Genomic DNA, 26,107 nt, shown 5'->3' with positions numbered 1-26,107 from the left:
GACGTCAGATTAAAATTCATTTCCCTCTCTCCTTTCTCCCCCTCCATCCTCCAAATACAAACATACACATCCTGTTAGGAATTTGGTTGCCGTATGGAAACAAGTCTAGAATTTGGGAGAAAATAGCAGAATTGAGAGGAGACTTTAGAGGAATCTAGCTGTGGCCAAATAGAAAAATTAGATAAAAGTTCGATCATTTAAGATGACCAGTATTTTTCAGTAGAATTCTGACATATAGCCTATGTCAGGCACTTCTTGGCCCAGTGAGAAGTCAGGGGCATCTCAGAAACGTGGGAGTCACAACAGGGAATTTAACTGACTCTTAGCAGCAGTTTCGATTTACGGGTTGGGCTGTCAGCCCTCGGCAAAACAAAATGAAAGTTTCAGGAAGTTAGACCACTGGCCACTTCAGCACAGCAGAAACACACTTGGAATTTTTTTTTTTTTAAGATTTATTTATTTATTTATTTATTTATTTGAGGGAGAGTGGGGTGAGTTGCAAAGGGAGAGAATCTCAAGCAGACTCCCCGCTGAGCGAGGAGCCCGACTAGACTCAGGGCTAGATCCTAGGACCCTGAGATCATGACCTGAGCTGAAATCAAGAGTCAGCTGCTTAACCAACTGAGCCACCCAGGCGCCCCCACACTGGAATGTTTTAATAGCTGGAATCCAATTTTTGGCAATTCATGAGAAATTAAAATTTGTTCTAGCACTTAACAATAATAAAATAAGAATAGCTAACAGTTTGGGGGTACTTACTATATCCTTGGCACTATGCTAAGCCCTTTTTGCAAAACATCCTATCTAATCCTTTCCAGGATGTTCAAGTTATCATCCTCGTTGTAAGGATGAGGAACTTGAGCCTCCAAGAAGCTAAATAATTGGCACCAGAATCTCTCCTGCTCTTAACCACGTTAACTTTCAGCCGGTAACAAGCGCAGCTACCATTTACTGAGAACTAAAGGCCTAAACGTGTTATAACTAACTTAATCTTCGTAACAACCCTAATGGAGAGCACTTAGGAGTCGTGCTTATAGATGAAGACCCTTCAGCTGCAGCATCTGAAAATTACATGTAATAGAGACAATAATCCTAACGGCCACAGGGCTTACTCCCCCACCTCCTGATCTGAAAGCAGGAAGGAAAGTAGGCTTTCTTCTTTCAACCTGCTGAGAATCCTGTGTTCTGTGCAGAAGAGGTATTTTTCATTCTAGAGTAGCACTCACTATTCAATAGAACTTTCCGTGATAATGGAAAGGTTCTACATTGGCACAGTCCAATATGGTAGCTACTGACCATGTGTGACCATTGACATGTGAAATGTAGCTGGTGGGATTGATGAACTTTTAATGTGATCAATTGATGAAATTTTTATTTTATTTAATTTTAACTAGTTTAATTTATTTCTTTTATTTTAAGTAGGCTCCACACCCAACGTAGGACTTGAACCCTTGGCCCCAAGATTAAGAGTCCCATGCTCTACCAACTGAGCCAGCCAGGTGCCCCTTAACTAGTTTAAATTTAAACAGCACACATGGCTAGTGGCTACCGTATTGGACAACACAGGCGTAGAGGGTAAGACTGCTTGGTGGCCAAGTTCCCAGCAGCAGAGTCTAAGAGCTTCTGAGATTACATTCTCCTTTTTCTTAGTCCTACTATTGGCCAGCTTCTGGGAATGTATTTTCAGACTAAGGCACAGAGAAGAATTGAGAAAGAGGGAAAATAATGAGGATCTTTTTTACTCCCTTTATTAAAACTGAATATTTAAGTCCTTAAACATTTATTTTACTTGTTCATTTATTTAACAAATATTTGTGGAACTCTCCTTACATGGCAGACATACCTACTCTAAGTCTGTGCATTGGCTCTGAGGTTAAAATGGCAAGCGAGACAGAAATGGAGAGACAGACATTAATTAAATAATCACACAGAGATATCATTAGAAACTCAAAGGAATCATATAAGGAGTTGGGAAGGTGTATGACAAGGATGGAGCATTGATTTTTTAAAAAAAGATTTTATTTATTTATTTGTCAGAGAGAACGAGAGAGCACAAGCAGGGAGAGCAGCAGAGGGAGAGGGAGAAGCTCAATCCCAGGACCCTGGGATCATGACCTGAGCCAAAAGCAGACATTTAACCGACTGAGCCACCCAGTCACCCCAGATGGAGAATTGATTTGAGGCCTCCAGAAACCCTTTCTGATGATGCTGAAGTTCAGCTTGCAGAACTAACGTTTTAGCTGAGAAATGAAGAATAAGCTAGAATTAGGGACAGTGGTGGGAAAAGCATTCCAGGTGGAGGGAATAGCATGAATAGGCCTGAGGTGGGCAGAATGTGGACACGTTTGAGGAACTTCAAAGAAAAGGAAAATGGGGAGAGATGAGGCTGAAGAGCAGGCTCTAGAGAGCCTCGCCTGCCGTATCAGGGCTTTTGACCTTTATCCTAGAAGCAGGGACAAGCTCCTGAAAGGTTTTAAGCCGAGGAGTGACATGATTAGAAAACAAACTTAAAAAACAAAACCAAACAACAGCAACAAAAATCTTGGCTTTTAACAAGGGCTTCATTGTTCCCTGTTCCTTCCTTCCTTCCTCCTCCAGCAGCCAGGCAGGTGACTTCCCCAGACACAGGGCTGCAGCTGGCTCCAGAGGTCCTGGGCCCAGAGGATGAATGGAGCTAAGCTGTGTTCTTTCCTCTAATGCTCTGTGTGTTCTCTCTGTGTGTTTCTACCATTAAATAAATACTGGGGTATTTATAAAAACTTCAGCAAACCACCCACTCCGTTTTCTCTGCTGCAGGCCCACAAGCCCTCAAACAGTAACAAGCTGTACCAGAATCTCTGTGATATCCAAAGAGACAGCTCCTAAAAGACTACTAAATATAACTCTCTTCCACACAGGCTGGTGCCTGCTGCCTTGACTTTTACAAGCGTAGTTGTCGAATATCTAGGAAACTTGAATTTGACAGACAGGTTTAAGCCGAACGAGGGCAGCCCACTAGAGAGCTTGGCTTTCGGTATTTTCTAGTCTGTTCTTTCTGTTGAGCCACACGAAGCTGATGGACCTTCAGTTGGGAGGATGACAAACCAAAGAACTGACTCCAGTGGGAAAAAGGCAAGTAAGAGTGAGCCTGAGACAAAAGACTTGTGAATGTATTTGAACGTCAAAAGTTTCAAACCAGAATCCAGCTTCCTTAAGCAACATGAATCACTGATGGTCTGCTTCTTCCAAAGTGAATTGACTTTACCTCTGTCTCTGGCATGATAGAAAAGTCACCCATTTTGCTGGCCAACACACTTGAGCTTAATTGTCAACTCTGCCACTTACCCCAAGCAAGCTAACTCACCTTCCAGAGCTTCGTGTCTTTTTGCCTGTAAAATGGGTTAATACTGTCTGTTTGCAGCATCGTATGGATGTAAGACAAAGTGGATGAAATGATTAGAAATAGTCCCTACACTGACATTGTTGTTATCCAGTACTGCACCTGTATGTCTCTCTTCCTCATGACACTGACCTCCTCAAGAAAAGACACCTGCCTTTGGCCTTTCTGTCTGGTGTCTACTCCTGTAGGTGTTCAGTACATAAAATGAATAATTGATATAGCCATCTTATAGGAAAAGAATTCTCCTGTGAGATCAACCTTCCCAAGAGAGTCTATCTTCTAATTTCCTACAACCTTTTTATTTGCTTTAGACATAAATTAGGAAAACAAAATTATTGGCTACATTTCCAGAAAGATATTTTCCTAGAATGTTTCTACTTATACACACATATTATTTAATTAGTAAACTTATTTTTGAGCATTTTTAGGATTACAGAAAAATTGAGCAGAAAGTACAGATTTCCTATACGCACCCTAACGCCCTTCGTCCCTCCATTTTAACATCTTGCATTAACGTGATGCATTTGTTAGAATTGGTAAGCCAATATTGATACATTATTATGAACTAAACCCATAGTTTACATTTAAATTCATTCTTTGTATTATACATTCTGTAAGTTTTGACAAATGTATAATAACTTGTATCCACCATTACATTATCATTCAGAATAGTTTTACTGCTCTAAAAATCCCCTGTGCTCCACCCATTCATCCCTCTCTCCTCCCAACTCCTGGCAACCATTGATGCTTTTATTATCTCCATAGTTTTGCCTTTTCTAGAGTGTCATGTTGCTAGAGTCATAGGATATGTACCCTTTTTAGATTGGCTTCTTTCCCTTCGTGATATGCATTAAAGATTCATCCATATCTTTTCCTGGCCTGATAGCTCATTTCTTTTCATCACTGAATTCTATTCCATTGTATGGATGTACCACAGTTTATTTATCCATTCACCCACTGAAGGACATCTTGGTGGCTTCCAAGTTTTGTCAATTATGGATAAAGTTGCTGTAAACATTCACGTGCAGGTTTTGTGTGGATGTAAGTTTTCAACTCATTTGGGTAAATACCTAGGAGTGTAATTGCTCTATTGTAGAGTAAACATATGTTTAGTTTTTTTTGTTTCGTTTTAATTTTGCAAGAAACTGCTAAACTGTCTTCCAAAGTGACTGTATCATTTTAATAGGTGTGTAGTGATAGTTCATTGTTTTCTTTTGCGATTCTCTAATGACATACAATATTAAACATCATTTCCTATGCTTATTTGCCATCTGTATATTTTCTTTGGTGGAGTGTCTGTTCAGATCTTATGCCCATTTTTAAATCCAGTTGTTTGTTTTTTTATTGTGGGGTTTTAAGGGTTCTTTGCATCTTTTGAATATCAGTCATTTGTCAAATATGTGTTTTACAGGGGCGCCTGGGTGGCTCAGTTGGTTAAGCGACTGCCTTTGGCTCAGGTCATGATCCTGGAGTCCCGGGATCGAGTCCTGCATCGGGCTCCCTGCTCAGTGGGGAATCTGCTTCTCCCTCTGGCCCTACCCCCTCTTGTGCACTCTCTCTCACTCTCTCTCTCTCAAATAAATAAATAAAATCTTTAAAAAAAATGTGTTTTACAAATATTTTCACCCAAATTGTGGTTTGCCTTTCCATTTTATTGATATATTTTGCAGAGCAGTTTTTAATTTCAATGAAGTTCAACTTACCAATTTTCCTCCCATGGATCGAGCTTTTCATATCTAAAAAGTCATTGCCAAACCCAAGGTTACTAGATTTTCTCCTATGTTAATTTTAGGAGTTTTATAGTTCTCTGTTTTAAAAGGTTTTATTTATTTGAGCGAGTAGTTTTCTGTTTTAAATTTAGGTGTTTGAACCATTTTGAGTTAATTTTGTGAGAAGTGGTAGATCTGTGTCTAGATTCTTTTATTTTTATTTTTATTTTTTTGCATGAGGATGTCCAATTGTTCCAGAACCATTTGTTCAAAAGATTATCCTTTTTCCATTGAATTGTCTTTGCTCCATTTTTAAAGATCAGTTGATTATATCTGTGTAGGTTCATGTCTGGGCTCTCTGTTCTGTTCCATTGATCTTGTTGTCTGTTCTTTCACCAATACCACATTGTCTTGATTTCTGTAGCTTTAGATTAAGTTTTTTTTTTTTAAGATTTTATTTATTTATTTGACAGACACACAGCGAGAGAGGGAACATAAGCAGGGGGAGTGGGAGAGGGAGAAGCAGGCTTCCCGCGGAGCAGGGAGCCCGATGGGGGGCTCGATCCCAGGACCCTGGGATCATGACCCGAGCCGAAGGCAGACGCTTAATGACTGAGCCACCCAGGCGCCCCTAGAGTAAGTCTTGATGTTGGATAGTGTCAGCCCTCCAACTATGTCCTTCTCTTTCAATGTTGGGTTGGCTACTTATATATTTAAAAGTAGGTTTATTATTTTCAGAAAAATTATGCATGCTTATTAAGAAAAAAATAAACAATACAGAAAAGTAATTACATATGTGAAAAGTTTACTATTATAGAAGATAGGTGTCTAATCAATGAGAAAAAGGTTAACAACACAATTGGGGGAAAGAGTATCTGAATCATCAGTTTCAGAGTAAAAGAAAGTTTAGTACCCTATAAATATTTGTAAAAATGTCAACCTTTCTCTTAATGTAAAATGAAAAGAAATATCAGTAAACTCCTATTTTTCTCTTTTATGCCCATTATTAATTAGGATAGAGGAAATAAAACTCTAAAAACTGGTGTAAATTGGTATAAAATGTATAGGTGGCTATTTGGCAAAATTTGGAATATGTGTTCCTTGTAGGAACTAAAAACAGTGTCTGACACATAGTGTATCTTCAATAAAGAGTTGTTAAATAAATTTGATAAATGCAAATGTACTTAGTCATTGATAGAGGAATTTTACTGCAAGGAATTTATCAAATGGGTATATGTACAGGATTTTTTTTGTTGGAGCATTGTTTTTTGTTTTGTTTTGTTTTTTAAAGATTTTATTTGTTTATTTGAGAGAGAGAACACAGGAGTAGGGAGGGGGAGTGCAGGGGTGAGGAACAAGCAGACTCCCTGCTGAGCAGGGAGCCTGATGTGGGGCTCGAACCCAGGACCCTGGGATCATGACCTGAGCCGAAGGCAGACGCTTAACGACTGAGCCACCCAGGCGCCCCCCTGATTTATTTTTTTAAAATAAAAATGTATGGAAGTTTTTATGTAAAACTATAAAAAGGGCATAGATTTATTTATTTGAAAATACCATAATTATTCAGGGGAAATGATACATTTTCATTTAAAAAAATCTAAATAAAAAAGCAAAAATAAAAAAGTAAAAATCTCTTACAATAATAAAACTATTAGTTTGGTAAATATTTTTCTAGCTATTTCTTTATGCAGCTGTACAATTTTACAAAAATGAGTTTATCCTATTTATGCTGTTCTGTAGTCTGCTTTTTATCAAATGATATTCAGTGGATTTTATTCTAAATAAATCCATTTGTTTTTATAGGCCTTACAGTATGCCAATGTATTTACAACTGGTTTAGTAAACTAATTACTTATTTTTAGGCACTATAAACAATGCTGCCTCATTCATTTTTAAAATGATGAATAGGCACAGAGTAACATTTTGAATCTATATATAAAATATAATAGCAATACTAAGAAGAATAATGTATTCATTACCTAGCCAGACTTTCTGTGGTTTGGATATCCAACAAGCACCAGCTTGTGCACCAGGCCTGCACATATGTGTTCATATTTATTGTAACTTTGATTATTATAGCAAAAAAAAATCCATCATTATAGGTAATCTATGTTAAAATGTTTTATATTTTTTAGAGAATATAATACAGCAGTTAAAAAGAATAGGGTAAGTTGATAGGTACCGACTTGAAAATCCCCACCCCATACTAGCAAATGACAGAAAGCATTTATAGAATAATATTGTGGTTATGTTACCAAGTTATTTTTAAAAATACAGAAAAGTGTTTTAATGGAGTCTACAAGTGTATTCCCATCTAAAAATTCATCATACTGTACATTTAGAATTTGTGCCATTGACAAATTAAACCTAAATTTAAAATTTTAAAAATACCCATGCTGGGGGTGGAGTTTACTTAAAAAAATAGGTTGTGTCGGGTGGGGGGATGGGTTAGCCTGGTGATGGGTATTAAAGAGGGCACGTACTGAATGGAGCACTGGGTGTTATACGCAAACAATGAATCATGGAACACTACATCAAAAACTAATGATGTAATGTATGGTGACTAACATAGCATAATAATAATAAAATTAAAAAAATAAGTTGTGTCTATATTTTCATGTATAATGTAAATACATAGAAAGCAGTCTGGAGCAATATACACTTGGTTTTTTGGCAGTGATTATTACCTCTAGAAAGGGAGACCTCTGCTCTTCCTCTACATACTTCTGTATTGTTCGAGTATTTTAAAAAGGAAAAGGCGTTAATTGGGTATCTAATTAATCAGTAAATATAAGCACAACATGTTTTTATTGAAGTCAATAAAATAAATAACATAAATAAAATAATCAACTGATGACAAAATTAACAGACCACAAAGAGACTTTGGAAGAAAACAAGCTGCTGAGAACTTATGTAGAGATACACCCATACCCATCTTCTCCCTTGGGAAGGATTTGAGGACCATGTTTTCTCCATTTTTGCCTCTCTGGAGAGATACCATTAAGTCACCAGAAGGGGGGGGGGGGGGGGGTTTCCTTCTATTCTAATCCCTGCCCAGCCCAATGGCCGCATGTGGAGGTGAGATATGAACACCACAGCCGTCCTGCAAGGTGCCCGACCCCACTCCAGCGAGTGAGAGCCTAAAGGAGACTCAGTACTTGCTTAAAAAACATGCCTCACTCCTTCCCACATTTGTGGAGGCAGGGGGATGAGGCAGTGGATGGAAATGAATATGCAGTGTGGGCATATGTGGTATGAATTACAAAGTAATTGAATAATAAGAAATTCAAAGGAAAACAATCAAATGCCATGTCCTACCAAACTGGTGAGGATTTGTTTGATGGCTCTGCACAATATTGGCACGGGGTGAGGGGGCAATGATGAGAAGTGAAGCTAGACGAATTAGCAGAGGCAAATGAGGCAGAGCTTTGTCAAACACATTAAGGAGCTTATCCCAGGAACCAGGAGCTTATCCCAAGCCAGTAACAAGCCTTAGGCAGTTGGATCACGTCTGGCTACTCCCAGAAGAATGCATTGAGAAGCAACCAGACCGGACATGGGGAGAGCAGCTAGGAGGCCAGTGCAGTAATCCAGGCAAAATATTGTTGTACCCTGGAACAGTGTGAAAGCAGTGGAAAAGGAGACAAGTGCGTGAGTAGAGGGAAACTGAAGAAAGAGCTCTGACAGGTGTTGGTGATTGATTGTATACACGCAGAAGAGGAGAACAGGGTGGTGGTGGTGGTGTGGTGTCTGTAGCATCCAGGGTTCCATCAGTAAAAGCTGAACCCTAGGACTCATGGAATAAGGACTTTGTTGTTGAAATTAGGCCTTGCACAGTTTGTGGAAGCAATTGGACATCTGGGAAGGGGAGTTAAATCCCCAACCAGTCAGGCTGAGAAGCCAAGGATGTCCAGCCACCGAAGTTGGACCTCAGAAGGGAGACTGATGGAGGAGTCTAGAAGAAGCATTTGCCTTTGTGGGTCTCAGGGCAGGCATCTGCTGATGGATCTGGAGCTGCTGTTGGTCAGCAGGGCCTTCAGTCCAGAGGAAGAGCTGGAGGCAAAATAGAGGGAGCAAGGACAAGCTGGAACCTGCCAGGCACCTCTGCCTCTACAGGTCATATCACTGAACCATGATGGCATTCGGATAGGGTGCCTCCAAATTCCTTTCTTGGCCAACTCTAACCTGGAACCACACAGGGAAAAGGATTCTGCGAAACAGTTTCCAGCTTAACTACGGTCATGGTGAGAGATTCTGGAGGAAATGAAGTGAGTTCCATTTTGGACATGTCAACTTTGAGTTGACGGTAGTACATCCCCATGGAAATGTCCAGGAAGCAGTTGTCTTGTCTAAATTTCTTCAATATGCAAACAAATGGCTCTAGAACTCTAGTTTTAACCCATCCTGTGGTGTGAGGGTGGAATGCAGCTCTGGATTATGAGTCTAGGAACTAAAGGTATTGGCCAGGAGTGAAGACAGTCTCAAGAAACAAAAAGACGGTTCAAACAAGGTCTGTAACTCTGGCAGTGATTTGGGGCAGTGAGATGGAGTGGGCAGACCCTACAGGGCAGGTAAGAGGAGGTGTCCTGGAGACATGGCCTGAGATACCTTACCTCTGAGTGAGAAGAGAACTGGTCTGTGCATTAAGGGTGGTCTTCTGGAATCAGTATGTTGAAAGTCCATGACTTACAAGAAAAAAACCTACTTGATAGTCCCTCCTCTTATTTTTTTAATCCTATTACGCAGGCTCAAGACAGTATATTTAATGAATGATTCTTCTTTCCGAAATTTCAAGCACAAGTTTGTTACTTAATACAGTTGTGCCCTTCCTGCTTCATAGTCCTTCAGAATCATAAAGAGAGTTCTGAGCGAGGTTCCAGGTGATGTAGTGAACATTCCACACAGAGAGGTCTCCCATCACATCACTGGGAGCCCCCCCCCCAGCCGCCGCCGCCACCACCACCATAGCCATCATCATCACTATCCAAGTTGGAGGAACGGAGGCTGGGGAAGGGCGGTAAGAGGAGGTAAAGGGAGGTAACAATTCCAAATGAGCAAGGAAATTGATAGTGCTTTCAGGTAAATTGTCTTCATTCCTATTGGAGGACAAATGTAGTCAATGGACATTTTCTTAAAATTCCAGTGTAATTAACGTACAGTGTTAGATTTGTCTCAGGTGTACAATATAGTGATTCAACAATTTTTTTGGTAAAGATTTATTTTTTTATTTGAGAGACAGAGAGAGAAGGTGAGCGGGTGGAGAGGCAGAGGAAGAGGGAGAGAGAATCTCCAGCAGACTCCACAATGAGCATGGAGCCTGACATAGGGCTTGACCCCACGACCCTGAGATCATTACCTGAGCTGAAATCAAGAGTCGGACGCTTAACCGACTGCGCCACCCAGGCGCCCCAGTGATTCAACAATTCTATACGTTACTCAGAGCTCATCATGATAAATGTGCTCTTAATCCTCCCCCCTTTTTTTTGTTTGTATCCAAGCTTTATGAGAAAGCAAACACAATTGTGAGAAACCGGAACACTCAGGGGTGGCTCAGGCTGAATACACTTGATAACCCTCACTGGGAGAGGGCTGAAAACTATTTGGTAGATTCCCTAAATCACTAAATCAGATTCCTATGTAAATGATCCAGGCCACAGACAGACAAGTAGGATCCCATAGTGAGTCTAGGAGATGGGACCCTATGAAAGGTCCCACCTATTTCCCCCATCCTCCCATCAACTGCCCCTCTGGTAACTGTCAATTTATTCTCTATAGTGAAGAGTATTTTTTGGTTTGTCTCTCTCTTTTTTTTTCCCTTTGTTCATTTGTTTTGTTTCTTAAATTCCACATGAGTAAAATCATATGGTATTTGTCTTTCTCTGACTGACTTCACTTAGCATTACACTCTCTAGATCCATCTATGTTGATACAAATGGCAAGATTTCGTTCTTTTCTATGGCTGAGTAATATCCCACTATATATATATATATATATATATATATGTATATGTATATCTATATCTATATATCTCACTTTTTTTTTTTAAAGATTTCATTTATTTATTTGACAGAGAGAGACACAACGAGAGAGGGAACAGAAGCAGGGGGAGTAGGAGAGAGAGAAGCAGGCTTCCCGCGGAGCAGGGAGCCCGACGTGGGGCTCGATCCCAGGACCCTGGGATCATGACCTGAGCCGAAGGCAGACGCTTAACGACTGAGCCACCCAGGCACCCCTATATCTCACTTCTTCTTTATTCACTCCTCTATCAGTGGACATTTGGGCTGCTTTCATAATTTGGCTATTATAAATGATGCTGCAGGGGCACCTGGGTGGCTCAGTTATTAAGCATCTGCCTTCAGCTCAGGTCATGATCCTGGAGTCCTGAGATCGAAACCCACATCGGGCTCCCTGCTCCACGGGAAGCCTGCTTCTCCCTCTCCCACTCCCCCTGCTTGTGTTCTCTCTCTCGCTGTGTCTCCCTCTGTCAAATAAGTAAATAAAATCTTTAGGAAAAAAAAATAAATGATGCTGCAATAAACATAGGTGTGCATGGATCCCTTTGAATTACTTTTTTAAAAAAAATATTGGGGATAAATACCAGTAGTTTGATTACTGGGTCATAGAATAGTTCTATTTTTAATTTTTGAGGAACTCCATACTGTTTTCCACAGCGGCTGCACCAGGTTGCATTCCCACCAACAGTGCACAGGGGTTCCTGTTTCTCCACATCCTCGCCAACACCTGTCGTTTCTTTTGTTTTTGATTTTAGCCATTCTGACAGGTATGAGGTGATATCTATCTCATTGTGGTTTTGATTTGCATTTCTCTGATGATGAGCATCTTTTCATGTGTCTGTTGCCATCTGTAAGTCAGTGAACAATTTTATCTACAGTGTTCTTTTTCCTCCACTTTCTTAGTTATCAAATGAAATCTTGGCTTCTTGTTAGACTATGTACACGGGGAAATGATATATTCTTCTGACTACCTTATACAAAGGAGGGCTTCTATCCCTCTCTATACTATTATTCTGCTATATTTTTCATGTTAGTACTTACCCCCACCTGGTATTACATGTTTACATGTTTCCTTTATGTATTGCCTTCATATCAGAATATAAGCTTCATCACAGACCATGCCTGTTTTGTTTACTGCTGTATCCCCAGCAAATGAAACAGTACCTAGGATACTGCAGACACTGAAGCATTTGTTGAATGAATGAATGACACATTACATTCTAAGAATAGCTCCATGTGAGAGAGAACTGTTTTATGGCTATTTCCCATATACAGAAAAATAAACTTTGGGTATAAAGGATTGGCCCTAAGTCGAATCACAGGAGTAGGGCGCCTTATGTATTGTCCCAACAGTTCATCAAGCCTCAGGAAAACTGCATCCTTTACATGAACATTACCAAATAATAGCAAATAAAAATATTTGTTATACATTTTGGCCAGAAGAGTTTAATAGCTTTGCCAGTTCTCATTTCTCCCCCTACTTCTCTGCTTGTCTGTCCATTTCCTTCAGTGGGTCCTCTTCCTCCTTCCTCCTGCTAACTGGTCATTCCCTCAGATTTGCCTTGGACCCGCTTGTTGATATCTCTCAACTGTGAGTTTTTCTAGGTCAGCTTCTCAGGTGTCATGATGCCACTCCTAGCTAGATAAGGGGTTAGGTCCCTGGGCGGGCGCTGTCCTGGACTTCATCTGACCTGTTTAATTCTTTGTGTGAGCACATGAATGGCTCTGCAAACTCCTCCCCTCGAAGCTTCAAGCCTTATCTATCTGTACATCGTCAGCATATGTGTGCACAGAAGTTGGCCTGTTGTAGGTATTGAAGAAGTGAATGGGTGCTGATCACATTTGTTGATGAGACTGAAGTGTTTACCAGTGAAATTGATATAATTTTGGCATTTGCTTTTAAATATTCCAATAAAAATAATAGAATGAAATAAAAAAACAAAATGGCCGAAGACAAAGATGAAACAAGAATGGGCAAATGTTGATAATGGTTGAAGCCGATGATGGGCATATGGGGCTCTTTATACTCTTCTATTTTTGTGTACTTTTACATTTTTCTGTTAAAAAAAACACACACAAAAATTTGTGGCTGAGGCAAAGCCGGGAAGGCCCTACTAATATGCTAATAGCTTCAGAAGCATTTATGAGGTGGAAATTTATAAATAAAATTTTACAATAGGAATGAGTAGCTATATTCAATACAGTTGTGCCCTTCAGGGAATTAAATACAAATAAGGAAAGCAGCAAAACATTTAAAACTTTTCAGAGCTTTGCTTGTTTAATTTCTAATCATATTGCCATATATAAACCATATATGAAGGTTGCTAAAGCCCTTTGCCAATTACATGGTACTCCATCTTATTTATCATTTATCATGGAAAGTTTTCCTCCCTTGAAATAAGACTTTTGCATAGCATATAGAATGAAAATTCTACTGGGAAGAATCTTAAAGATTTTTGCCTATTTTCCATAGCCATAAAGTATTACTTTACTTATGTATTCATTTTTTTAAAAGATTTTTTATTTTATTATTTATTTGACAGAGAGAGACACAGCAGGAGAGGGAACACAAGCAGGGGGAGTGGGAGAGGGAGAAGCAGGCTCCCCGCTGAGCAGGGACCCTGACACAGGACTCTATCCCAGAACCCTGGGATCATGACCTGAGCCGAAGGCAGATGTTTAACGACTGAGCCACCCAGGCGCCCCTATGCATTCATTTTTAATTTACATATGTTTCTCAAAATTGTGTTCCATTTTTTCAAGTCTTTATTTATTTAAGTAATCACTACACCCAACGTGGGGCTTGAACTCACGACTCCAAGATCAAGAGTCCCATGCTCCTCTGACTGAGCCAGCCAGGTGCCCCTAAACTGTGTTTTATTTTATATGTCCAGTTTATTATTATTTGTTAAACTGAGTAAAAATTGTAGCGAAGCAATGATATATACAATTTACCACAACATATTAATAAATACATATAACACAATTCTGAAACACTCAGATTCAGGTACTGCTATTAAAAAATCCTCACCCAGGGCACCTGGCTGGCTCAGTCAGTAGAGCATGCAACTCTTGATCTCAGGATTCTAAGTTCAACTCCCATATTGGGTATAAAGATTACTTAAAAAAAAAAATCCTTTCCCATTGATTTACTGATTTTTTTCCTTAAATTAGTTTTATATAGAATACATTTTCCCCTAAACATTACAATTTCATGTCTTCATGTGATATGTTTTCATTTGGTACAGTTCTAAGTGTCCTTTTTGCTTAGGGTAGAAGGAGCCGGCACTTTTTGAATGTCCCCTGTTGCCAATTGCTTCACCATTTATCTCATTTGATGCTATAAATAATCCTGTTCATTTACAGATAAGAAAGCAGATGTTCAGAGAAGCTTAATAACTTGGCTAAGGCCATATAATTTGTAAGTGGAGACAGATTTTTTTTTTTAAATCCAAACTCTACATTGTTCATAGTATATTGTTTTGTCTCTCCATATTCAAACTTTCAATATGAGGCCATGACTTAGTATTGAGTAATAATGGCAGATTCTAGGATGGTATGCAAAATGTGACTTATTTACATTTCAGAAAAGATGACATATATATTTTATATGTAAATATATTTATGTAAGTAATGTTAATACTATTAATATATTATTATATATTTAATTATTATATGTAACATAATAATAGATTACATTAATGATATAATTATAATATAATATTAATATATAATGTATATGATAATTATAATGTATTTATATATAATAACAAATACAATATATTATTAATATATTACAAAATATCTTATATATACACGTTCGGAAAGATAGATAACAGGCCATTAACCAAGACTGGGATTTGGGAGGTGGAGGTGAGACTGGGGAAACAAGGAGAACACTCTTTCATTTCTAGTTTGTGTCTTTCTGTCTTGAACTTAAAAATGATTATGCATTAGTTTTATGCTCAGAGATATTATTATTATTTTGTCATTAGTACTAAATGGACTCATTTCTTATTTTAACAACTATCAGCATTCTTGAATACCTTTACTATGCTTGGAATGTTTTAAGTCCCTATGGGCCTCAGACATTCTTATTGTTGTAGGCCGATCTAACACATTAAATGTATTCAGACCAAATACAACTTCCATGAGTTGAGTTAAAGTTAAATATAACTTATATGACATTGAGTTGAGGTTAACAACATGTCACATGTCATAAGCATTTAAAGCTACTAACTTTGATTTTTTAGGTTTTAAAATATTTTTTTAAAGATCTTATTTATTTTAGAGAGAGAGAGCACACGAGCAGGGGAAGGGGCATAGAGGGAGCGAGAGGGAGAGAATCTCAAGCAGACACGGTGCTGAGTGCAGAGCCTCATGCAGGGCTCAATCCCACCATCCTAAGATTATGACCAAAGCCAGAACCAAGAATTAGATGTTTAACTGACTGAGCCACCCAGGTGCCCCTCCTATTCATTTTCCTGTGAACCCTTTAAGTAGAAAAAACAAAAATATTTTCAACAACATAAAATGGAGTACAAAAATAATTATGCTCAAATTTTAAATCAAATACCTAGGTCTCAAGCATGTACCTTCACATGCCTGGGATACAATCTTGTGCCAATTTCTCTGAGTATTTTCTCTTAGATTTCTAGTTGACTTTGTAGAGACTTTGCCTAATTTTATTCAGGCATCCACAGTTCAGTCACCAATTTTTTGAGTACTTCTACTGTGTATTTTTTTGGGAATGATAGAAAGATGCATCAAGATATTCAATGGTAGGCTCACATAGAATCGTGAGGAACTAAAGCAAATTGCAAAGGCAAGGGTCTGCTTGAAAGGACTTTCAGTGTATTGGGGCACATGGGTGGCTCAGTGGGTTAAGCGCCTGACTCTCCACTTCGGCTCACGGCTCAGGTCATGATCTCATGGGTTGAGAGATCAAGCCCGGAGTTGGGCTCTGTGCTCAGTGGGGAGTCTGTTTGAAGATTCTCTCCCTCTGCCCCTGCCAGGTGCTCACTCTCTCATTTTCTATGAATAAATAATAAATAAATCTTAAAAAAAAAAAGACTTTCAGTGTGTCATTCCAGGCATGTCAATATCTTTTGTCCTGTTTGCAGAGTGTTTTGGAAATCAAGGGAATGGAATGTGAGAAAATCAACATTTGATTCAGAGAAAGAAATCCCACTTTCATTGAGAAGAAGGTATTTTAGAAAGAAGGAAAAGAACAGACCATCAAGAGACTCTGAAGACCATGAAGAGCAGCATGATCAAATGATCACATTTCCCTGTTCCATATGCAAGCATGAAATTGATCTACCTGAAATTTTCCTCCATAAAAAGCTGCACATGGCTCTGGCCACCCTGGGGTTTCAATGGATGGGTGGAAAGAAACCCGCGCTCCCACTGATTTCCATTCAGAGACAGTTTATAATCACTAAACTATTGTCATTTTCTATATTCACTGAAAAAATCCTACAGAGCATTAATAATGCTTTTGAGCTACTTTGGAAGAAACAAATCCCAGCATACTATAAGATTATTGATAACGTTCACAGGAGTTCCATATATTCTCAAACAATCTGTCATGTATTGATTAAAGGTGTAGCCGTTTGTGAAGATAGAAATTCTACATGGAAAGCTGACATGAATGATAAATTCACTGTGGTGAATAACTTTGGCAATAAACCCGATGTGTGTTTTTTGGGTTTGTTCGATGGACATCATGGTGCCTCAGCAGCAGACTTGACATCAATGGAACTTCCAGTTTTACTTCTCCATCAACTTTCCAGATTTGATCCTTCCTACCAAATGACTCCTGAAGAGCAAAACGTAATCAAATCCTTTCACACAGTATTTAGGGAGGAATACATAGCTATAGAAGAACTTTTTTCCTCCATAAAGAAAAAGAGAAAAACGGTGAAATGTGAGTATGAGAACATACACAAAGCCTTTGCAAAAGCATTTTGGAGAATGGATAGACTTTTACGTCTCGGAAGGAATGAAGTATCCAGGGTTCGATGGAGTGGCTGTTCTGCAGTTACTTGTATACTGGAAGGCAATATTAAAAAACCCTATGCTAAGAAGAATTGGAAAATCAATAAGGGTGATGACTTGGCAAAGAGTTTCCCTTCCCAGATGATGCCACAAATAATGTCTGGAGTACTCCATATTGCAAACACTGGTATGTACATGGAGTGGTGCACCACTTAATATATACACCTTACATTTATTTTTTATTCCTGGCAGCAAAACTTCTCTTGGTTCCAGAGCTATTTAGTGACCTATGATTTAGTGACTTATTAATGCCTTGAAATTCCATTGACTAATTTAAGAAATGATCAACAATCACAGTTTAGATGCAGATTGCAGGCACAAAAATAATTGTAATTTTTTTTCCCAAGAAGGAACATATATGTAATAATTTGACAGAAACATTAAATTTTCTAAATGGGGTAGCAATACAGCTGTAGATAAAGGCAAAGCAAACATATTACATTTGCTTAGATCTGAATAAAACAAAAAACATTTCTCCTACTTCCCTTTTCCAGGAGAATGGAAAGTTCTTTGAGGATTGTTACAAGTCTGGTTGTTTAAACTGATCAGTTACTCTGATAACACATTTGCAATAGGTCACTTGTGCTCACTGGCCAAGTAGCAACAATTTAATTTTAGAGAAAACAATAGTTTGTGCCTCAAGTTTATAAGCATATATTCTCTTCTCCAAACTTTGGCTGTATTTTTAAAATTGTATTTCAAGAAGCAATCCTTTCAGTGCTAAAGGTCTACCTTAGGAGCTTGCCAAAATGGAAAGCCTATACGTAAAACATTTTTAGCAAAGTTAAGCTGAGTTCCATGACATGCTTCATTAGGTTTCCACTACCCCTTTCATCAATAGAATTACTATTATTATTTTTAAATAAACCCTACCCCCAGCGTGGGGCTCAAACTCAAGACCCTGAGATCAAGAATCTCATGGTTTACCGACTGAGCCAGTAAGGTGCCCCTCTATAGAGTTGTTACTATTATTACTTTTTAATATTTTATTTATTTGAGTGAGAGAGCAAGAGAGAGCATGCGCAGGGTGAAGGACAGAGGGAGAAGCAGACTCCCTGCTGAGCAAGGAGCCCGACATGGAACTGGATCCCAGGACCCTGGGATCATGACCTGAGCCGAAGGCAGACACTTAACTGACTGAGCCACCCAGGCATCCCTAGAGTTATTATTAATAATAGTGTCCATTTATTGAATATTGAATATAGCCTAATTTTTCATTTAATCTTATGAGAACCCTGATATCTAAAGATATCCTCTAAGTATTGTTTTTTTTTTTTTTTAAAGATTTTATTTATTTATTTGACAGAGACAGACACAGCAAGGGAGGGAACACAAGCAGGGGGAGTGGGAGAGGGAGAAGCAGGCTTCCCGCAGAGCAGGGAGCCCGATGCGGGGCTTGATTCCAGGACCCTGGGATCATGACCTGAGCCGAAGGCAGACGCTTAACGACTGAGCCACCCAGGCGCCCCTAAGTACTTTTTTTTAATGTATTTGGCATATAACATTGTGCAAGTTTAAAGTATGTTAATATGATACATTCATATATAGTAATATGATTGCTGTTTGGGTGATAATTAGCATTTCTATCATGTTACATAATTATCATTTTTCTTTGGTGGTTGAAACAATTAAATTCTAGTCTCAACAAGTTTGATGACTATAATACAGTATTGTTCTCTATATTCCCTATACTGTGCATTGGATCTCTAGGACTTATTTACTACTTGCTGCAAGTTTGGACCCTTAAACACCTGTTCTATCTCCCACCACCCCCCTCGTATCTAAGTGTGGTTACCCCATTTTTCCAGATAAGAAAAGGGAAGCTCAGGTGAGATAATTTGTTCATGGTCTCGGAGGTAATAGGAATTGGAGCTGGGAATCAAGCCCACAATGTCATGCTGCATCTGAAGGGAATTGCTTCCACAACCTGAGGAGGCTGGCCCTCAGCGAGTGGGACAATGTGTCTGAGATGGCTCCGAACAAAAACCAGATAATCAAAGACCACTACAATGTCAAGGCCCCTGGGTGTCAGCCTGTTTCTGATCTAGCTCTAGTTCTTTTTTTTAAATTTTTTTTTAAAGATTTTATTTATGTATTTGACAGAGAGAGACACAGTGAGAGAGGGAACACAGGCAGGGGGAGTGGGAGAGGGAGAAGCAGATTCCCCGCTGAGCAGGGAGCCCGATGCGGGACTCAATCCCAGGATCCTGGGATCATGACCTGAGCTGAAGGCAGATGCTTAACAACTGAGCCACCCAGGTGCCCCTCTAGCTCTGGTTCTGAGCCCAAGATGAGTACTCCAGATTAAGCAATATAAAGAAGCCAAGTCCAATGCCAGTTTCCTCAGAATTTTTGTCACTTCTCAGGCTTTATGCTGAGATTCCAGATGGCTTCAGAGCAGGAGTATATTATGCATAGTTTTTCATTTATTTATTTGACAGAGACAGACAGAGAGCACAAGCAGGGGGAGCAACAGAGGGAGAGAGGGAAGCAGACTCCCTGCTGAGCAGGGAGCCCGATGTGGGGCTCAATCCCAGGACCCTGGGATCATGACCTGAGCCGAAGGCAGACGCTTAACGACTGAGCCACCCAGGCGCCCCTAAATTACCTTCTTAAATCTTCACAATAACCTTGACAAAAAATAACATTGCAGGTGGAAAACTAACTCAGGGAAATAAAGTGACTAAATGAAGGTCACATAAAGTTGGAATTAAAGCCCAACCAAGTGTGTCAGACTCCCAAGTGTTTCCACTTCCCCATGCTGTTTCTTCCAAACCAAGCTAACTTTTTATTTCTGGTCACTCCTCATCCTAAATGTTTCTTTTTCTTCCATCACATATAATTCTTCTTCCTTTCGCCTCCAGTTTTTAAAAAATTTTCCTGTTATCTTCAATAGTGAGTGGCTTTATCTGAAAAAAAATCTTGATCTTGCCCATTTAGATCTAGAATTCCCTTGTGATTCTAAGGCCACTCCAAAGTTTACAGGAGTACTCTTTCATTTTCACAAGTTGAAGATAACCCAGCAATTAATTGCAGGAGGCAGTTGCATCATTGCTCTCTGTATAAGGAACACTTTGCCTGACTATACATGCCATCTTGAAAAAGCTTGAGTATCATCTCAAAGCAGTTTTTCTAATCCCCATATACTTAATGTCCCTCTTGCAGTAACCCTGTTCCACTTTTGTTCTGATAACATTTTCTGAAGAACACAATCTCTCCAAACTGCTGACGCTGATAACTTTGTCTAGGAATTTGAAATATTTATGCCCAGATTCACAGAAACTTTTGGATAAGGGTCTTCCCATCAGCTCACTGCCTATTCTCATTCCCTCTACAGAGATGTTACAGGAACCTTTCTTTAAAGCCAATCTTTAAATTGTCATGACCTGTTCCTCTCCCCTTTCAGTTCCTGAGACACTTGGACATAACAGTGTTATTTAAATCTTCCTCCAATTTCCCATCTTCCTTGGGACTTTTTGTTCATTATTCTATCCTAGCTTTCAGCTTAATGTAGTCAACTGCTTTCAACAACCCCTTATTTATCCACTTCCTGGGCTATGCATGAATAGTTGAGATACAAGAGGTACCTCTCCTTCACTTTTTTCTTCATGAACCATTCACATAGGAAAGGATATGGATTATTCAGAAGGTACTGTTTCCCTTTACATTAGGATAAACTAACTCAACTAAAAGTCAGACAGCAAGTAAATGGTAGAGTGGAAAGTGCAATGAGGATTTAATGTCCCTTCTTCTAGAAAGTTCTATTATGCTGAGCCCAAGGGATGTTCACAATAGTAAAATAAGCCAAAATGGCATTTCCTACTGTCTAGTAGAGCAATTGTGGGGGGGGGGGGGAAGGCAAATAGTGCATAAGGCTATGCTTGGCAATTTCTGCAGAGGCAACTAAAATAAAAATACCAGTTTACCACCTTTCTATTGTAACAACATAATTGTATTGAATTATTTTCAAATCACACAACAGAGGAACAATACTTTTTCTTTTTGTTGAGTGGGCTTTGAAATGCCACATGCAAATAAAACATTTAGGAAGTCAGTGGATTTGACTATTCTGAGCTAAATAATGTCCCTTGTGTTTTCAGAGCTATGGTTGCACTATTTCTGTGTATGTACACACATAATAGAAATTTTCTAACTTAAAAGAGGTATTGAATCATATGTCCTCCTAATAGAACATTCGATTTACCCAGGTGACATGTTCATTACCAATCCATGCTGCTTTTGCTGGTACAGTAATAATTTACAACTCAGCAAAAGTCAAGAATTATTTTACCGATTTGCCTTCTGCAGAGTTTAAGTAAAATGACCAGAAGAAAAGCCAAGTTAATACAAAATATTAATAACCAAACCACAGAGAAGTAAAAGAGGTCATGTAGTTTTTAGGACTATCACACAATTCTCTGGTTTTAAAAACATTTTCCACATACATCATCTTTATAATTCTCAGTATGTAAATGAGCCAATAGGCTCAGCCTATGCCTGACACTGATGTTTCACCAACTTAAGCTCTTTGGGTCCAACCATACTAGTTGTGTAAACTTGAGCCTTCTGAAATCTCAATTTCTTTACCTCAAACACAGGATTAGAATTGAACCCCTGTAGCAACAAAATTCAGATTCCAGGCGTAGCACAATGCTGGAAACCAGATATTCTTAATGTAAATTTTGCATGATCCCAGGAATTTTAATTCTCAAAGGTATTTGCTATTCAAACATCATTAACCCCATCTCAGAATAATTTATATACCCTGTTATAAATGATGACTCCATATCAAGAAAAACTTGCTTATGCTTGAATATACAATCATGTTCTCAAAAACCTGGGGAAAATTGTTTTCCTAATAAACTAAAACTCTGTGAATCTTTTTTTAATAAACCAAAGAAAAGTTGTGGTAGTACAACCATCCCTCAATCTGTTCAGATTATTATGTTTAGATTTTCTTAAGATTTCAATGAAGCACACATCACAGGTTCATCCGAACCATGAATAAACTACAATCAAGTTTTAAGACTTCAGTTTTCAAAGGGTTTAATTTAATGTTGTCTAGCTATTATCCATGTAATACATTAATAATACATGTTTTTTCTTTACAGGGCTAATTGACTTAATTTCTTTTTAATCACACAACATGAAACTAGTAAGACTGACATTAACAGTGGCATTCTAATTTTCCTCATCGCCCACACCTATATAGATGTGTTTAAGGTTTTAAGTTTTACCAGGTACAAAACTATCAACTCCACTTTTTAAAAACATCAATGCTTGTATTTTTAATTAAAAAGGCATTTATTTAAACATTTTAAAAATGTCTGCTCTATGGAATATATGTTGGTCATAAAAAAGTTCAACTCTTGGCTCTATAAAATAAATATTCGGAAGCTGATTCATAAAAAAATCGATGGTTATTTTGTATCTGTAGTTTTAGTTATTTTAATATTAAGTGCAGTATTTTAAACACTAAGTTACTTAAAAATGAGGGATAAACTGGCCTCCCAGTTTCAAATCTTAATTACCATAAGTCGCCCAGTAATATCAGTATTTCACAAATGTAAAAAATACTTTAAAATGGCCTATTTATGCACTGAAACACAGAATACAGTTAACAGCATACTTTATAATACAATTGGTGGTTAAATATCTAAGATCAATTTTTTCTAATAATCTTCTAGGTAATGTACAAGCAGTCTTATGCAGAAATGGAAAAGGCTTTTCCATAACCAAAGAACACACTACGCGAAACATAACCGAAAGAAGACGACTACTTCAGAATGGAGCAATAATTAGTTCAAATGAACCATATGGGCTCCTAGAAGGGCAAATAAAAACCACACGAGGACTTGGATTTCATGGAAATCTCAAACTGAAAAAATCTATTATCCCAGCACCTCAAACTATCTCTGTCCCTATAGATGACTTATGCCAATTCCTTATCTTAGCTACCAATGGACTCTGGGAGGTTTTGGATACAAAGGAAGTCACTGCACTGGCAATGACAATGTTTCAAGTGTATAAAGAAACCTATTATTCTAACACACAAAATGAATCTTTACCATCCAAAGAGCCTTTCCTAATCTATGAACCAAGCAATTCTATATCAGAAAGTAATATCCGTATATTGTTTCAGTATAAACCTGAATCTACAGAATGTGTGTCAACTATAAATTCAAAAGAAAATTTGTTTGATTCAACATGTTCTAACCCTAAAAATGCACGAACACTTCCACCAGAAATGACTAATCACGATCTTTACAGTGAGAAAGAAACTAATGGACCAACCAGTGTAGATGATGTGTCCAAAAATTCAAGGGAAAAAGAATCACGCACTAAAAATTTCTATGAAGGTGTAGCCAAGTATATTAGCCGTGAACTTGTAAGTGCTGCTTTAGTGGCTGGCTCCAGAGACAACATTACAGTCATGGTAATACTTCTCAAGGGAAGTGAGTATCAGTTTCTGACTGATAAAAGATAAAGTTTCGATTATCCAGAGTACAAAAATGTAAAGACAATTCTTCAAAGAACCAGATATTAGGATAATACATCAATACCATGCAAATAATTTTTAAGAATGTATTAAAGAAACTATAAAAGCGTATTTTAGGTTACATAATACCATTTATATATGTTCACTGTTCCATGCCAAAAAAGAGAAAAACCAGTACTTGCTTTTTATACCACTTTATTCCAACCTGAGCACCTCAATATAAAACTAAACACTGGTGAACTGTTTTCCTTACTAATTCTGAATTACTGTAAATGTACAAGTTCTGCTAGCAGTTCAACACTTAAATAGATTAAATCATCTGACACATGGTAGATTTCATATAATGAAAATACCTAAAACAATTAGTGCAATATACTGAACTGATCAAAATAAAATGAACTTTGGAAAACAAGGCTGCAAGATTGTTACTAACATACTGCAATACTTATGTTACAAATTACTGATACATTGTTTATTATGGTTCTAGCCATGTAGGAACAACTGAAGCCCCTTCCTTTCAAAGGGAGAGAAAAGGAAAATATTAGCTGTTTTAGTAACTGTACATTTTGTATACTTTTAAGCAACTCTTAAATATTACAGGAAAGTAATAAACATATATGGAGACTACAGTGCAGTACCCTATTTACAGTACAGCTGAAGATCGAATTTAAAATAATCAAGTTTGAATGTACATAATTGTTAGTGCATTGACTATATCATGTCCAAAGGGAACAAAAGCTCCCTCCCTTCCCCCAACAACAAAACCTATGTAATGGCCAGCAGTGATTAAACAGAAATCACAGACACCTGGTTTGTTTCATTTCTGTTGAAGAGCTCACATGTTTGAAGGGAACACTATCCATTAAGATGCATTTATCAATTTTCATATTCCTAAAACAAGATGAGGTTACATTTGACTTTTTTTTACCCCACTAAAAATACCAGGACTGGCTATAATTTAGATGCCACTAAATGTTCATGTTTTTCCCCCTGAAGATGTAGGACTGTTTTCTTGTGGTTAATTTGTTAAAATGTGGAATGTACATTTTAAATATGCATACTAAGAGAAATTACCAGTTGCCCGAATACTGTAGCTAAGCATAAATATCTTTAGAACCTCCTTCTAAAAAAAGAATGTCTTTGAAAAGCCCAAATTATTAAGTTCCAAATCTTTTACATAGAAGTGGCTGGTTAACTGTGGGTTTACATCATCCTTTGTCTCTATCCCTGGTAATGAGAAATGATTCCCTAACCGTCCAAGGAAACAAGCGTACACACACAGCTCTCATTCCCCCCTTCTACTTCTGAAACATTAGTCAGAGGGTCACATGCATGTTATTAAAAATTAAGTTCAAAACACTTAAAATAATTCTGTATTAGAAACTTGACTCTATCATAAGTCTCTTCTTTTTGGAAGTCATACTGGGCTGGTTAAATGCTCCAATTCCACGGTCATTAACATTTAGGAAGCAGAAGAATATTCCATCAAGTTCAAACTGGAGGTTTAGTTACTACAACACTGACTCCTGGTTGGCTGTGTGGGTTCAGTAAGATCTACTCCTCTTCCTCTGGCAGAATTTGCTCCTGGATTCTGTGGTTCATTCTTTGGCAACTTTTTAGCTGAGAGATAAATTATCAAAATAAACACAATTAGAATATCCATATTAGAATTACTTTTTTTTTTTAAGATTTTATTTATTTATTTGACAGAGACAGCGAGAAAGGGAACACAAGCCAGGGGAGTAGGAGAGGGAGAAGCAGGCTTCTTGCCTAGCAGAAAGCCCGATACGGGGCTTGATCCCAGGACCCTGGGATCATGACCTGAGCCGAAGGCAGACGCTTAATGACTGAGCCACCCAGGTGCCCCTAGAATTACTTTCATCTGCTTACTTACCTTTTTTTTTCCCCCAGCTGGGTTAACCCAAAGTATCACATAGCTATATGCTCATTCTTTTGAAATGTTTATTGAGTATCTACTAGACAATACCAAATACTACTCATTGGTCAGTCCTTAGTGAGGTTAGTGGGTTGAGGGAAGGGTTAGATGAGGAACAGTTACAGACACACAATTAAAACTTAAGTTGACTAGAGCTATATTTAATTCTTTATACATATTCAGTTAGTAATACCAGAATAGTAGTACTTTATTTCATAATCATTAATACCTCTATTGTTTATAGAAAATCTAAGTTAATAAAGATGATGGCCAGCCAATGTTTATAAAGAATCTTAGCTTATATCAATGATCTCTGAACTGCCACACAAATACTTTTTCACCAGTAGCTCTGCCTACTGTAAATAGACTTGATTCTAAAGGCTCTATCTCAAAAAACTATTTCCCAATTCTGAGTTGGATGATCTTGGCTTGCCACATTTGGACAAAGCCCTCAACCAGCAGTTACAGTTTTAGCTCTGCTAAGCTCTATATAGCTAATGGCTGTTCTCT

At 38.1% G+C, this 26,107-nt stretch overlaps 2 protein-coding genes across 2 annotated transcripts in view; one reads left to right on the top strand and one right to left on the bottom strand.

Moving 5' to 3' along the window:
* The window catches only part of PP2D1 (protein phosphatase 2C like domain containing 1), a 33,298-nt gene extending 9,513 nt beyond the window's left edge, over positions 1-23,785 (top strand). The window contains exons 2-3 of the mRNA XM_032409172.1: positions 16,226-17,289; positions 22,850-23,785. Of these exons, the coding sequence (XP_032265063.1) occupies positions 16,226-17,289; positions 22,850-23,649 (1,864 nt within the window). The 3' untranslated portion in view covers positions 23,650-23,785. The remainder of the gene's footprint in view (positions 1-16,225; positions 17,290-22,849) is intronic.
* Positions 23,786-23,839: 54 nt separating this feature from the next.
* Positions 23,840-26,107, bottom strand: part of RAB5A (RAB5A, member RAS oncogene family) — a 30,114-nt gene continuing 27,846 nt past the window's right edge. Inside the window, exon 6 of the mRNA XM_032408781.1 lies at positions 23,840-25,281. Within this exon, the coding sequence (XP_032264672.1) occupies positions 25,166-25,281 (116 nt within the window). The 3' untranslated portion in view covers positions 23,840-25,165. The remainder of the gene's footprint in view (positions 25,282-26,107) is intronic.

The sequence above is a fragment of the Phoca vitulina genome, unplaced genomic scaffold, assembly GCF_004348235.1.
Source record: "Phoca vitulina isolate PV1807 unplaced genomic scaffold, GSC_HSeal_1.0 scaffold10, whole genome shotgun sequence".
NCBI classification, from domain to species: domain Eukaryota; kingdom Metazoa; phylum Chordata; class Mammalia; order Carnivora; family Phocidae; genus Phoca; species Phoca vitulina.
This window is presented reverse-complemented; position numbering and strand designations above follow the sequence as displayed.